The 14552-nt window shown below is 50.2% G+C and overlaps 1 protein-coding gene across 1 annotated transcript; it reads right to left on the bottom strand.

The window, feature by feature from the left end:
* Positions 1 to 3418: 3418 nt before the first annotated feature.
* PROZ (protein Z, vitamin K dependent plasma glycoprotein) lies at positions 3419 to 11935 on the bottom strand. The gene is made up of 8 exons (XM_087435819.1): positions 11861 to 11935; positions 11562 to 11725; positions 10259 to 10283; positions 9554 to 9667; positions 8450 to 8581; positions 8009 to 8094; positions 5097 to 5214; positions 3419 to 4196 (listed from the first exon to the last, which is right to left on the bottom strand). The coding sequence occupies exons 1-8, from the start codon at positions 11925 to 11927 to the stop codon at positions 3667 to 3669; spliced, it is 1236 nt and encodes a 411-aa protein (XP_087291945.1). The 5' UTR covers positions 11928 to 11935; the 3' UTR covers positions 3419 to 3666.
* Between the last annotated feature and the right edge of the window lie 2617 nt (positions 11936 to 14552).

A 14552-nucleotide genomic window follows, 5' to 3' on the forward strand; every position in this document is an offset into this window, starting at 1 on the left:
GAGATCAAAATGCTTGGTTAACTTAAGGCTTCTTTTTTACAAACTGAATGTAATTTGATTTAAATTTTCTAGGTATTATAGCCTGCCATTTTTTCAGGGTACGCACATTTCCTCTGTTTATGCAAAACTTACTAAAGAAGAGCACTCGATAAGCTATTTCAGTTCATCTGTGCAAACTTACCAAGTCTGAGAGCTGCTTGTCCGTTTGTGCAAAGAAAAGCTGCTCTAGAAAGTGTGGGTTTCCTCTTCCTCTCGGGGCCACAGCTCAGGGCTGGCACCCACGTGTGTGGTCCTCCCGCTGCCCAACGCACCAGCCAGGTGGGCAGCCTGAGACACGGGCCTGCCCTGTTTGCTTGTAAAGCTGCAGTTTGGTCAGGGTTCAGCGGCAAGTTCGCTTCTGCTCTGTGTGACCTCAGCTGGGGGCTCTGCTGGGGGTGCGTGGCCCACTCTGCAAGTGCATTGGGGCCGAGCTCTTGCCTGGCCCCCAGTGGGGCTGTGGGCAGGCTCTCAGTTCCGCCCCACATGGGCCCTTCCAGCCGCTGCTTGGGCTTCCTGGTGGCACGGAGCCAGGTCCCAAGAGCAAGTATCCCAAAGGAACCAGGTGGAGCTGGATACCCTTATGTGAGCCAGTCTCCCAAGTCACATAGTGTCACCTCTGCCCTGGGCACATCCAGATTCAAGCCCCCTCCGGATGTGGGGTGCAGAATGAGTGCATGCCTGGGGGTGTCAGGCCGACAGGTTCTCCTGGGCCTCCCGCTGCCTCTCTCCCCGTTCTCTGAGCAGGGAGGTGCGGCCACAGGGCAGGCGCAGGCCGACCTCACACTGCTGCTGGCTCCCGGACTTGGAGCCCTGCCTTCTGTTCCCAGGGCGCTGTTCTCATGGTGTTGACCTGCTGCTGCTCAGCAGGGACCATAAACATCCTTCCAACTTCTGACTGGAATTGCTGTGTGCATACCTGAGTTTCAGTCGGGGTTTAATAGCAGTAGGAAGCTGAGGTTTGTTGACACTTTCAGGTACTTTTGTGAACAGTAAATAGTGGCAGTGAAAATCACGGATTGACAGTTAACGGTAGATGATGCCTAGTCATACGTGGCAGTGGAAGAGACAGAACCTCGGGGGTCAGTGCCCTAGTGCTCAGACGTGGTCTGAAGGCCTGCAGAGCCCCGCGAAGGCTCAGGATCACAGGCACCTGTCACTGCTGGTGGTTTGCATGCTTCACCTTCGCCCAAGTGTAAATCAGTGTGGCCCTCCTAACAAGTCTTCTAAGGGGCTGGCCCGGTGGCACAAGCGGTTAAGTGCACGCGCTCCGCTGCGGCGGCCTGGGGTTTGTGGGTTTGGATCCCAGGCGCGCACCAACGCACCGCTTGTCAAGCCATGCTGTGGCGGGGTCCCATATAAAGTGGAGGAAGATGGGCATGGATGTTAGCCCAGGGCCAGTCTTGCTCAGCAAAAAAAGAGGAGGATTGGCAGATGTTAGCACAGGGCTGATCTTCCTCACCAAAAAAAAAAAAAAAAAACCTTTAAAAAGTCTTCTGAGTTTTATTTTTTTGTTTGATTTGCTTATCTCAAATGGTTTCTAAGCACTTTATTAAGTTTTTTAGAGCCATTCTTTTCATTTAGAAGGCCCTAGTTCCCAGCGGGCAGTTCAGGCCTGTAGCTCTTCTCTGATGGCACATAAACACTGTAGTGAGTTTTTACCTCTATCTACGCCGTGTTTGTAATAACTGCCAAACAGGGTTTTACTCTAGTTTAGCAAATCCAGATTTGTAGTGCAAATTAACGCCATAAACAAGATTGCGGATATTTTTGCAGCTGTATTTACATAAAACTTGCTATGCTCATTTGCAGGTTTTTAAATTATTAGTAGACATTGAAAGCAGTGGCCTAATTACCACTACCCAAATAGTGGTATTTGGAAATTTTGCTAAGACTTTAAAATTCACTCTTGTTCCCCCATGGCCTTCCCATTAGTCTCCATCAGATTAGCATATTTATTTTTGTCACAATCCTTTCAGAGAAATGGGCCAGCGCTTCTGCAGATTGGCCAAAAAGAAAGTTTAATTCTAGGATTCAAGTTTATATCAAAAATAAAGAGATACTTAGTGTGTCTAAGAATCGTAAGACTTGAATTTCTGAATTGTGTTTAAACTCCCTATTTTTCACTCAAAAGAAATTTACAGGCCGACCTGGTGGCGTAGTGGTTAAGTTCACGTGCTCCGCTTTGGCGGCCTGGGGTTCGCCAGTTCAGATCCTAGGCGCAGACCTACTCACCGTGCATCAAGCCGTGCTGAAGCGGTGTCCCACGTAGAAGAGCTACAACTCTACAACTATGATACACAACTATGTACTGGGGCTTTGGGAGAAAAAAGAAGAAAGAGGAAGATTGGTAATAGATGTTAGCTCAGGGCCAAGCTTCCTCAAAAAAAAAAAAAAAAATGAAAGAAATTTAAATCAACTTGCATTTTTAATCCCTTAAAAAAATCCTCTCTACCTTTCAACATCTCTGTCCCAGGAGGCCCCGGCAGACCACCTTCCCCCAAGCCTGTGCCTCTGGAGTGAGAGCCGCCCTCTGTGCGCCCGTCTGCTGTCCACAGAGCAGTTAGCTGTTGAAGCTCTTACCTCACGCAGGGCACGGGGACTGGAGTTCGTATGCCTGTAGTTGAGGAGCAGCTTCGCTACTTCCTTGAGTTAAGAGATTAACTCAAACGTCATCTCTGTCCATTTGCTCTCAGTTTTCATTTCGGCACAAACGCGGACCCCACGTGGAGTTCTGGGCTGTGGGAAAGCACAGCTTGCGGCTGGACTCGAGTTCTGCCTCTCCTCGTGTGGAGGCTGCAGTCTTCCTGATGGCAGGAGCTGATGTCTGGGATTCCACCTGTGGAATCCACTTCAGCTTCTTGGCCCTATTTGGTAGATGCTACTGTTGCTCCCTTTAGAGACGAGGAGACTGCGGCACGAAGACCTGTACTTGTGCGGGAGTCAGCTAGTGGGTTCAGTAGCAGGGTTGAGAGGCTCCAGAGAGCCCGTCTGGGGGGTTTCCCTCTCCTGGCGCACAGCCCTGTTGAAGGCCCACGTTTTCTGCCTTCCAGCCTCTCCCGTGCTTCCTGATCCTCTCTCTAATGCTCTCTGCATACCGTGTCCCTCTCTGTTTGATCTCTTGTCCTGTGCTGACCCTCTTCTGGTTGCTTTTTCCAATGCTGAGCAGCCCTTTCACTCACCCTGGCAATCAGTGAACATGGCACAACCATGAGGTCACTCTCTGTCTATAACTAGCAATTCTTAGAAGCTTCTGTCCCCAAGACACTTACTCATCGTGTGCTTGTGTTAGACTAAGCAACACTCATTGACTTGTCAGCATCAGAAAGCATTCGACTTGAAAAGGAGCCAGTTTTAGGAACCTGGGCTGTTTTATGACTGACAGATATGTTTTTATTATTTAGTGTATCTCCCTTCTTCCCTTAGGGTCTCAGTTTAGATAAGAAGTCCCAAGGAAGGGACGGTCAGAGCACTCAGTAATGCTTTCGCAAGCCATAACTGATGGTTTGTAGGCCGACCTAGTGCGTTGTTCTGAAATCATCACTTAGAACCGTTTTGCTGTGAAATTTCAATTGATCTCATGATTGCAGTTAAAATTTGGAATCCCACTGCATATTTTAATCTTTGTGGTTAGCTGGGCTTAGTTAACTTCATGATTTGTCTAAACCAGAGTAAGTATCTTGAAACCTTGGTGAGAAGAAACACCCGTCCGTGCTCATCTGTGGGCACTGAGCACAGGATCCCCGTCAAGAACCAGGTGCCTTCGTGTTCTCTGGTGACCACACTGCCCTCTGCCCACCGCACTGCTCCACCCACTGCTCCCCTTTCGCAGTACGTCCTCGTCGTGACTGTCACATTAAGGGCTTGGCCACACTCCTCACCGTCCATGTGTGTGACCAGCAGCTGCGTCGGCACATTGCCCAGCTGGAAGCCGTTGAGCGTCCAGCCGCTGAGGAGACCCCGTGCTCCCGGGATGAGGGCATGCTCTGCAAAGTCCCTCTCCGGCACGCAGATGGGGAGCCCAGCATCCGGGCACTGGATGGGCAGCCCCAGCTCCAACAGCGAAACATCATTGTCCCCGGTTTGTTCCTCGTACCTCATGTGCACGTGGACGCTCTGCACCGCTATGGTCACTGGGTCTTTGCTCATTCTGTGAAAATCTGAAATAATGAACGATTGCTGGTTTCTAAAGTCTGATTTCAAGGTTGCGAAAATAATAAGAGACTGATTTCTCAGTGAATGGTGAGGAGGCAGGGGCTGGTTGTGATGGAACGTGCCATGGCCACTGTACTCGTCTCCTTTACTCATCCGTGGATTCAAAGGCACATCGAAGAATGAAGTGTTTTCAACTAATTCCCATGACCTCTCCCACACTCTTCTTTAAAAAAGTCAAAATGAATTATTTTGGAGGGGGAATACAATGAAGTTTAGTGAAATGGTCAAAAAAGTGGGAAGAAATTATGAGGAACTTCAAGCAAATCAAACTGGGTTGTTGAGAAGTCGTTTTTTAGGCTGATGTTTTGTTGACTGAAAAATGTTTAAGGGTGAAGAGTAAAATGTATTTAAGATTCTTCAGAATCTTTATAGAGCACTGTCACAAGTTATCACCGAACCTTCGAAACCTCCCTGCGGGGTAGAAGTTAGTGCCCAGTTTTCCCAGATGAGGAGCTCGGCACAGACGGGTTGGGTAGTGAGCCCAACGGCATATAGCCCAAGGGCTCTGGTGGTGGAGGGGAATCTGAACCCAGATTTTCAGCCCATATTCTGTCTCCTGTACCACAGCTGCTCCATTTCAGTGTCAAATTATCTTTTTATTGGCTGTGATTTCCTCCTCAGACTAAATGTTGGCATTGCCTGCTTGCTGTGCCCAGGCATTCCACTAGGTGTTTTACACATACTTTCTGATTTTATAGGTGTCTGAGGAATAGTATTAAAGCTGAATTCAGTTCTGTATTGCAATAGAAACAAAAATCCTAGGTTTTAAGTTTTCATTTTCATTTTACATAGGATAGTTTTTATTTCCATGTGATCTTATAAAAATGGATGATTAAAATACTTACTTGTTTTCACACTAATATTTTTGTGTAATAGCGAACATTTTGCCGTTGTCAGTACAAAATTTTCCTGTATTACAACACCACCACAGAAGTCTTCTCCTTTGGAATTTGTTAGTTTTACCTTTAAAAATCAAAACAGACAATAAATAACTAATGCCAGTTTGCAGGACTAGGGGCAGTGTAGTCTGGTGGTTAAGAATATGGCTCTGAAGACAGAGCTGAGGAGGGAGTGTGAGGTCAGCCACAAGTGAGGTGACGGCAATAAACCACAGGTGCACACTGCACCCCAGAGCAGCCCCAGAGAGACAGAACTGTAGCTAATAAGCCAACAAAGACAGAATAGAATCATAAAGAATACATAAGTAATCCAATAGAAGGCAGAAAAAGAAGAAAAATGGAAAAAGAACAGATGGGAAAAATAGAAAACCAATAGCAAAATTATGGATTTAAACCTAACTAAGTAAATGTAAAATGATCTAAATGCCCCAATTAAAAAGGGAGGGATTTGTCAGATGGAATAAAATGGAAAGCCAACTATATACTGCCTATAAAACATACACTTTAAATATAAAAATATAAATAGTTTAAAAGAAGACTGGAAAAAACATACCATGCTAACACTGATCAAAAGAAAGCTGCAGTGTCTGTGTCAATACCAGACGAGGGAGGGCTCAGAGCAGAGAATACAACCAGGGGCATGAAACAGATAAAACGTGAGGTTGCTGTCAGGATTAAATGAAATAAGGCACATACCCACATAGCACAGGTGCTGGCTCAAGAAATGTTAATTATTACAATTTCCAGTAGCCTGATGGAAAATGCTGAGCCAGGTAGTCAAGAGTTTTTCAAATTTAATGTAGCCTCATTTCTGGAAATCTTAAGTGTTTATTAGTAACAGTTGCCATTTATCGACTCCTTGCATAAGTCAGGTACGTTATCTTTATCCTCACTACAGCTCTTGCACTATGCATTTTGTAGGTGAATACGACCAAGTTTGAGGGCAGATGCATTCTCAGCACTAGTCTGCTAGACTTGGAGCCAAGTGCAGTGGAGCTCAGGGCCAGTTTCTTATCTAGAAGGTAAGAAACAAGTAAGTTCTAAGGATAGTTTTCAACTCCATATCCTACTAGGCTGGTTAATTATTCTCTTTTTCAAAGTTTTTTCTTTAAATACCATACATTAGTTCAGTTAACTAACTTCAGAACTATTTATTGTACCGGAGTGAAAACCTCATAGTATCAGCCTAAATCCAAGTGTCTGCAAACACGCTTGAGCTGTACCTGGAGAACACTCACCTCCCAGGTCCTCGCCCCTAGGCCCGTGGATCCCGGTGCTAGTTCAGATTAAAATGGCAGCTAAGGTTCCTGAGTGCATAGGGAGACTGAAGACTGTGCACTTGGCAGAGCTAGGCCACCACCGTTGTTGATGAAGGCTGGACCGCACAGTCATCCCTCCCTCCAGACCCCGTATTCTGAGGCTTGTTTTAGCGCCCTGAAGGGCAGACATGATGAGAAGAATGCGTATATGAATAATGGGCCTAGAGAACTTAAAGAGAAAAGGCCAGAGAAGATGAAGGCAGAGTTGCCCAGGCTGATGACCAGATCATTCTGGGTGTGTCCCTTCCTGACCATCACGGTGTTTACCTCCCCTCAGTCTCCTTTTGAGTCTGGATGACCACAGTAGTCACTGAGTTCTATCGGGTCGTCTGTCCAGGCCGAGTGATCTTTGTGGCCAAACTGGCTTGTAAGCATCACAGTGAAATACAGGTGCTCCACACGCGTGCACACACAGACACACACACAGCCCCTCCCCAAAGGAACTTGTAAAGCTCTGCTATCCGATACAGTAGTCACATGTGGTTACTGAGCATTCGAGATGTGACTGGTCCAAATTAGGATGTGTTCCAAGGGTAAAATACACCCCAGATGTCAGAGATTTGGTATGAAGAAAAAATGTAAATATCTCAATTTTTTATATTCGTTACATGCTGAAATAATATTTGGATATATTGGGGTAAATAAAATACATTATCAAAATTCATTTCACCTGGTTTTACTTTCAATTATATATTAAATTACGTATGTGGCTCACATTATATTTCTATTGACAGGATGGTTTTAAAGGTTGTACTTCAGGCAAAAGGAGATGATCTGCATTTGACGCCTGAGATGCGAGGGAAATGGAAAACATAGGTAAATCAAAACCCATACTGGAGGTACAAACCATAATAATAAAAATAATACTTATTTTGTGGAGTTACTAAAACGAGAAAAGAATAAAATATTGGTCAAAATAGCAGATGAGCCTAGCGTGGGGTGCTGGAAATGATTTGGGAGGGGGTTGAACATACTAACTTCATGTATGGCTAAGTTAAATGTGAATGTTTACATGTCAAGAGTGTGTTACATAAATAGAAATGGAACATGTAGCTCCCAACCCAGTCAAGAGGGACAGGAAATAACAGAAACAAGTGCCAGAGACACCACCTCCTGGCCACAGGAATGGAGCTGGAGGCCCGCAGGTGGGTGGGCGGAGCCGGGACCCGTGCCTCTCCGGGTCACTCTGGGACCCACATCAACCTACCCACCCACCAGACACTGTGAAGAGACACCGCGCCTTCAGGATGCTGAGGTTCTGGGAGAAATGACATTGAGAACAGTTGTTGAACTCCATTAGAAAGGCCCAGGGTGGCTGTAAGTGAAACTATACGTTTCTATTTGTTGCAAAGGACAAACACAGCTTTAAGTTGTGGATTCAGCATTAGAGAGTGCCTTGACCTGTGACGTAGAGATTAGCACCTGAATCATGCTGCCTCTCTCACTTGGTCTTAACATTTCGGTTTGGCAAAGAAGATGGAAATGGCAAATAGGGTGAAGTTGGTAACAAAAAGTTAAAACATGTTTATAAAATGTTACCTGCCATGGGAAGATCTGAAGATTCTGCGTGCTGTTCTCTGGTGTGGTGATGCTCTCAGAATTCAGGATTCCACACGCGCACCTCTCTTCATTTGTGGTGACAACAAGAGAAGAAAGTCAGTGCCTTCCAAGTCGAGCATCAGGTGGCACGCACGGTGCTGACTGCTCAGATCTTAGTCCTACGTGCTGAGGCTTTGAGTAACTCATAGGTGCAGGGCGGAATGAAATGAAATCCCTGCTCTCAGGCTGTGGTTTAGCTCAGAGGCTGTGATGACCTGGACAAGCTCCAGTGGGGGCAAGGACTCTGGCTGAGTCACAGCGACCCCTCATCTCAAAGGAAGAGGCCTTTCAAAGGCTCTTACAGAAGAGGGGCAAGTGGGACGAGCCACCGGGGCGGAAGGAGAAAGGCCACCTCCTCTCGTTTCTCGTCTGAGGACTCACCGTGCGGGATGCACGACTTGTGGTCCTGGCCCAGTTTATACCCCTGGGCACAGCTGCACGTGTAGGACTCCTCTCCCGGGTGGCAGAAGTGTTGACACCCATCCATCCTCAGTGGGTGACATTCATTTTTAGCTGAAAGGGAAACAAAAGGGAAGACCGGAAATGCTGACGTGGAAACCGTCATTGTTAAATCTCCTTGCACACTGGGGCTCTGGTTTTCAGTCCAGATGTCACTCTTTTCACGTTGTTGGCTCATACAAGCTTCTCCCACACTTCCATGTCAGGAATGTGCACGGAGAAAGCAAAGGATCAGTGAGTGCCAGCCCAGGTATTTGTCCCCAGAAAATGTCACTTGGTCCTGGGAGACTGCAAACATTGCAGGGTGCCTGTTTGTTTTCCTGGCTGTGCGTGCTCACTCGGGTCTACCGTCACTTCCTGCTGTGGTAGCTGTGCTCCAGAAATGGCTTCTTCGAGGTGGGATGTGGGACGGGAGTGGGTCTAGTGTGACCCTGTGTGGGTGGCTGAGCAGCAGGGATGGGGGCAGGGACATGTGTGGGGTGGCCACAGAACCTTGCTGTGGCCCTTGTTAAATTTGGGGTGTCTGCGAAATCTTCTGGCGCTCAGGAGGTAGTGGGAGTAGAAACTTGGACTTGGGAGGAGAGATCTGGGCCGGAAATGATATTTTCCCCCAGAAAATTGGCTCTGCGTTGAGCAGAGGCATTAAAAGGATTAAGTGAATTTATTTCCTCCATGTTTGGTGATTATTGATAGGAAATTGGTTTTTCCCCATCCCCACAAATAAAATTTGCATTTATTTATTTGTATTTAAGGACTATCAGTCCATGAGGCTCTAAGTCTCAGCTGCGGGAACGTCTGGCACCCATGCCTGGCTCCGAGCGCTTGTGTGACCCCTCACAGCCTGGGGTCAGATGGCTCCAATGGGAGCGGTTCAGGTGGGGGTGGGTTTGGGAGGAAGAGGAAGAGACGCTGGGGGAGGAGGCGTGTCTGGGGCCGGAGGGCCCTTCAGAGAAGGTGATTCCAGTGGAGAAGCACTGGACTCGGGGTCCTGCCGGCACCTTGGTGCCCACCCGGAGCCCGTCTCACCGAAGGTGCAGTCCCTGCCCTCATAGCCCGAGGCGCAGGTGCAGGTGTAGCTGCGGATGTTGTCCTGGCAGGTCCCGCTGTTGCGGCAGGGCTGGGAGGCGCACGGGGAGCCACCTGCCGAGAGGGATGGCGTCACCCAGGCCCTCCCCACGCCCCTGGCCCTGTGCCCGGGGCCCCAGGAGGCTGGGGCCGGTTGCCAAGCCCCACATGCATCCCCCGGGGCCCCAGCAGCCCACATGTGCCCATGAGGCCCCTCTCAGTCCCCTTCCTCGACCTCCTTTCCTGGCTTAGTGACCACTGTGACTGTCACTGGTGCCACAGCCCTGCTCCTAGTTCCCCTTGCCCACCCTGTCGGCTCCTCTGTCACTTGGTCCCTGGGCACTCCTCCCAGCACCCCTCCAGCCTCGCCCAGCATCCACCGAGCCTCGGTGTATGTAGCCACGTGCTGATCCTTCAGCAGGAGGCCCCAGGGACCCCCCGAGGCCACGAGGATGAGAGGAGCCGCTGAGGTTGGGGGACCCTCCTGCCTTTGCCACCCAAGCCCCCACAAGAGCTTTGCTCTGATCCAGGTCCTCCCCTTGGGTCGGGGTCGAGGAGCCAAAGGCTTGAAATCTGGAATCCACTGGCCGTCAAGCCCGCTGCCTTCCTGGATCTCAAGAGAAAAGAAGAGGAAAGAATCCTGGAGAGATGAGGAGAGCCACTCACCCATGTACCTCGTCCAGAATTCATTCTGTGAAATTGAAACAAAAGCGTTATCAATGAGACATCAGTTTTTCTATATTTTCTCCTGTAGGTGGACTTGAAGATAAGAAAATGTTGATTATAGCCACTTAATAGGAAAATACTGGTTGAAACAAAGAATGCAAGTTCTTCACTTCTTCACTTAAAGTCCTCATTAGTATGTGTGGAACACTTGCTGTTCAGTCTGTATTCACTGTCACCTGTTTGAGGAAGGGGAGCCAGTGTGTGACGGGGCACAGACACTGCGACTATGGCCTCCCAGGCCTTCCCCCCTCCAGGGACGGCGGCCTGCAAGTCCTCGCCCTGCTCGGCATGACGCACGTGCAGAAAGTTCACACCGCCTTTCGTCTTTATGAGCCAATTAACTATGATTAAAAATTAAAAGGGGGGGGGTTTGGTTGCGGGGGAGGTATCCAAAATTAGGAGAATTACTCAGACTCTGAGCCTAGAAAGTAAATGTGTGAGTCCTTGTACGTCCCGGTCACGCCTGGGCCTGTAACGGCCTGAATGATGTCACAAGTCCGAGATCAAGCACAGTTTTCCCTTCCAGGGAGTTTGAATTTCTCCTAGTTTTATCAGAGTTTATGGTCTCCTTCAGAGGAGTTGTCTTATATTTGGGCAATTAAGAAACTATAGAGAAACAGGTCAATATTTTACGCAGAATCGACTTTAAATATTGCTTTTATATGTAAAACTAGGAAATCTTTATTAAATATTTTACTATTCTGAATATTTACACACAAATATTCAGCCCCTCAGTTTTGGCTCACTTCTCTGTCTTCTGATAAGCTTAAGAGCAACTAAGAATGGCAAATTTTTACCTGTATTATTTAGAGTATGCTTGTGGTCACTTTTAATCCAAATTCTAGATTACGAGAGATTTTCTTACTATGCTGGCATCCTAGGGAGAATTTTTGTTTCTTAAAAATTTGTTGATATATTGTAATAATTAGGTCTCTATTTAAAATACCGGATTCTGCCAGGCTAGTGACAAGCTGAGTGGGGTTTGTGATGGTAGGTAAATCTGATGCGCGTGCTGATCTGCTGGGTTTAGGGTGTGGGGCTGGGTTTGCGCCGGGTCCCCACCTACGAGCTGTGGAATGCTTTCCACTTCTCTGCCTGTTTCCTCATCTGTAAAGTCAGGACTGAGTCCACCTCACGGGGGAGTACACAGCCTCGTTATTTCCGTCGTCTCTGAGATGGCGCTCTCTAAGGCGCAGGGGTTCAGGGCATCAGAACCAGCGAGTTCGTGGTGGGGAGTACGTACCGTGGTCATGTCATTTTCAAACACTTCTCTTGCTTCTTCATAGAGACAGATTTCTTCATAACATTCTTTTTCCAAATTCCCCTGAAAGAGCTCTTCCAAAAGATAGGAGCCAGCACGCTTCCATCTTACCAGCACTCCATTTGCTCTTGAGGCAGAAAGAAACACTACAGAGCAAGGTAAGAAGGCAGATACCATCGGAGGGGAAGGATGTACCCAAGAATCGCAATCCCTAGGAAAAGCCCCCACCCAACCCCGCGTGGCGGAGCCAGAAAGGACGCAATTTCGAAGGAGCCGCCTACCTGAGGGCTCCGCGACAGGGAGGGCGAGGGGGACCACGATGAGGAGCTGCAGGACGAAGCCTGCCATTCTGGCTGCCGCCGGACAGGTCTGCAAACACAGGGCCAAAGTCCACCCCAGGGCTCAGAATGGGCTGGCCACAGCCACCAGCCCCAAAAGGCGGCTCCAGGCAGGACGCCGAAGTTGAACACAAACTCCCGGGAAAGAAGCGCCTCCCACCGGGAGGACACTGAGCTCCGAATGTTCCAAATGCAGGCGTCAGGCCTGCGTTTTTCTGTTCAAGCCAAAAGAGCGAAGAAAAGGCAGAGGAGTGAAAAGCCGGGGCCAAGAGGGTCTTGCCGAGACACTTCGGGAGACACTGGGTAGACTTCCCTGGAGTGCAGTCAGGGGTCCCCTCCAAGGAGCCAGGGTGACAGACTGAGGCGGGGAGGGAAGGAGAGAGAGCGAGCGCCCGGCCCGGCCCATGTAACAAAGCTTCCCCGCAGGCCAGGTGTCCTGAGCCTGGGGGTGCAGCAGGAGCAAGACAGTCACCTGGGGCTCATCCCAGGTGTGATGGGACACACTGGAGGGAGGGACGGGGAAGGAGAAAGGATGTCAAATTCCGCTGCCACGAAAAGGAGAGCAGATAAGGGGTACAGAGCGATGAGGGCTGTTTCAGACAAGCGGGTCGCAGAGGCTCCCTTTGGGGCTGAGGAGGACTCTCAGGGCACAGAGAGGGAGGGAGCTCTGCCTGCAGCAGAACAAGGAGCCCAGTGTGGCAGGAGGGCGTCCACAGGCAGGGCAGCGGTGGACCTGAGGTCAGAGAGAGACCCAGAACTCTGGTGGGGCAGGTCAGGGTATAAAGGGCCAGAGAGTCGGCCACGGCGGGCCTCACCCGCCTCCCGGTAAGACCAGCACAGCCAAGCTTCCTGCAGCGCCACGTGCCACGTGGAGGAGGGGACCCAGGGGACATTGGTAAGAACCAAGTGTGTCTTTGAGCCCGAGAATCACACTCAGCACCATGAGGTGACAAATACTCTGAACCCCGTGTGAGGGGACAGCAAACTCACATCCCATTCTTCAGTAGTTCCTGATCCCACACGCATGGAGCTCGTCAGCACGGGGCGTTGACTCGGGGATGCCCCCCTGCCCCGTCTCTGTCTCTGTCTCTGTTCCTCTGTGTCTCTGTCTCTGTCTATCTCTGTCTCTGTCTGTCTCTGTCTCTCTGTCCCTGTCTGTCTGTCTCCCTCTCCTCTCCCCCACACCCCCATTAATCAGGGATCCCCTCCTGTGAAGGGGCATCTGATAGAACCCCTACAGCATCCTTCCTCACTGCATCCTGTTGGTTCCCTTCAGTCTCATGTAATGCAATCCCTGGCCGCCTGGGTCTTTCTGACACGGACCCTCAGCTGCTTCGCCCGACTGACCTGCCCCAGTTAGACTGGGTGAACCCTGCTTGGGTAGGAGCCCTGCATTGCCATGTGTGTCCTTCCCAGTGTGCTGCTGTCATGACATCATATTTGGTCGCCAGGAGGACGTGCCCCCTGGGTCTCGCCATTATAAAGCTACCCTGTCCTGTCTGTAATCAAGTCTTTGCTAGGGCGGTGCTCTGAGACTGTGTGAATATCTCATTTCCCAACGACTGTTCCACCAGTTTTGATGTTCAAGGTTGATGACCTGCCTCAATCAACGATTCCTGTGAGGGCTATAGCCACAGGGTCCTGCCAAACGGAAATTTAAACCCTCCAGTTCCCATTTGATGGCTCCATCCCAAGGGGATGGGGAGCAGCCATCCCACCCACCGTGAGCCCCATCCCACCCCTGCTGAACCCCTGCGGGCATCGTGCTCCGTGCCCTTCATCCTTCTGCAGACAGGGCCTCAGGACGGGATGGACCCTCCAGGGAGCCGGCACCCACAGGCCCTGCATGTGGAAGGGTGTCTGTGTTCTCCGAACCTACCACCCTACCGGCTTTGCAGTGCTGGCACGGCCCCCATGTAGCTGGCTCGCTCTTCTCTGCCTCCTGACTCAGGCTCGCCAGCCTCCCTGCCCCTTCAAAGCTCCTCACCCCGTCCAGAAGCCCCTCCCTGTTTGGGGGCGCTGTGCTCCCAGGCTGTCACCTTGGTCCTCCCCTCGGGAAGGGAGGGTGCTGGTGTGGACGAGCGGTGCTGGGGAGGGTAGTACTGCAGCCTCTCCTCACGCTCAGGAGGAAGAGCCAGCCCTCACTTTCTCCTGCCCTCTGGCTCCTCACCTCTGCCTGCTTGCTGAGCTCTGCCCTCAGGGCCTCGCCTTCCACACCAGGCAGCCCCTCAAATGACTCTCCTTGGGGACACTCTGGTGGCAGATAATGGAATGTCCCCCACGGCACGACCTAGCTCCATCTTCCACGAAGACAGTGATACTCAGAGAGGGAGGTGAGTTGTTCCGGGGCACACAGCAACAAGCAGAGCTGGGCGAAACCGCTGCGAGTCCCAGACCAGCGGCCTCCGCCCGCGTCCAGCTGCAGAGCCAGGGACACCACCGTGTCCTCTCACTTCCCCTAGAACCTCCCTGAGCTGAACCATTTCTGGACGGGAAGACGAGCAGACCCATCAGGTGATGGAGGCTCCTGCTGCCCTTCGCTAGCTGTGCCTCAGGTGCCCTTCCTCGCTGATGCGCACAGGCAGCTGCTCGCCGGTCATAGCGGCCAACAGTGACAGAAGCAAGCAGTAACAGC

The sequence above is a fragment of the Ceratotherium simum genome, chromosome 10 (assembly GCF_057802395.1).
Source record: "Ceratotherium simum simum isolate JZ-2026a chromosome 10, ASM5780239v1, whole genome shotgun sequence".
Classification (NCBI taxonomy): domain Eukaryota; kingdom Metazoa; phylum Chordata; class Mammalia; order Perissodactyla; family Rhinocerotidae; genus Ceratotherium; species Ceratotherium simum.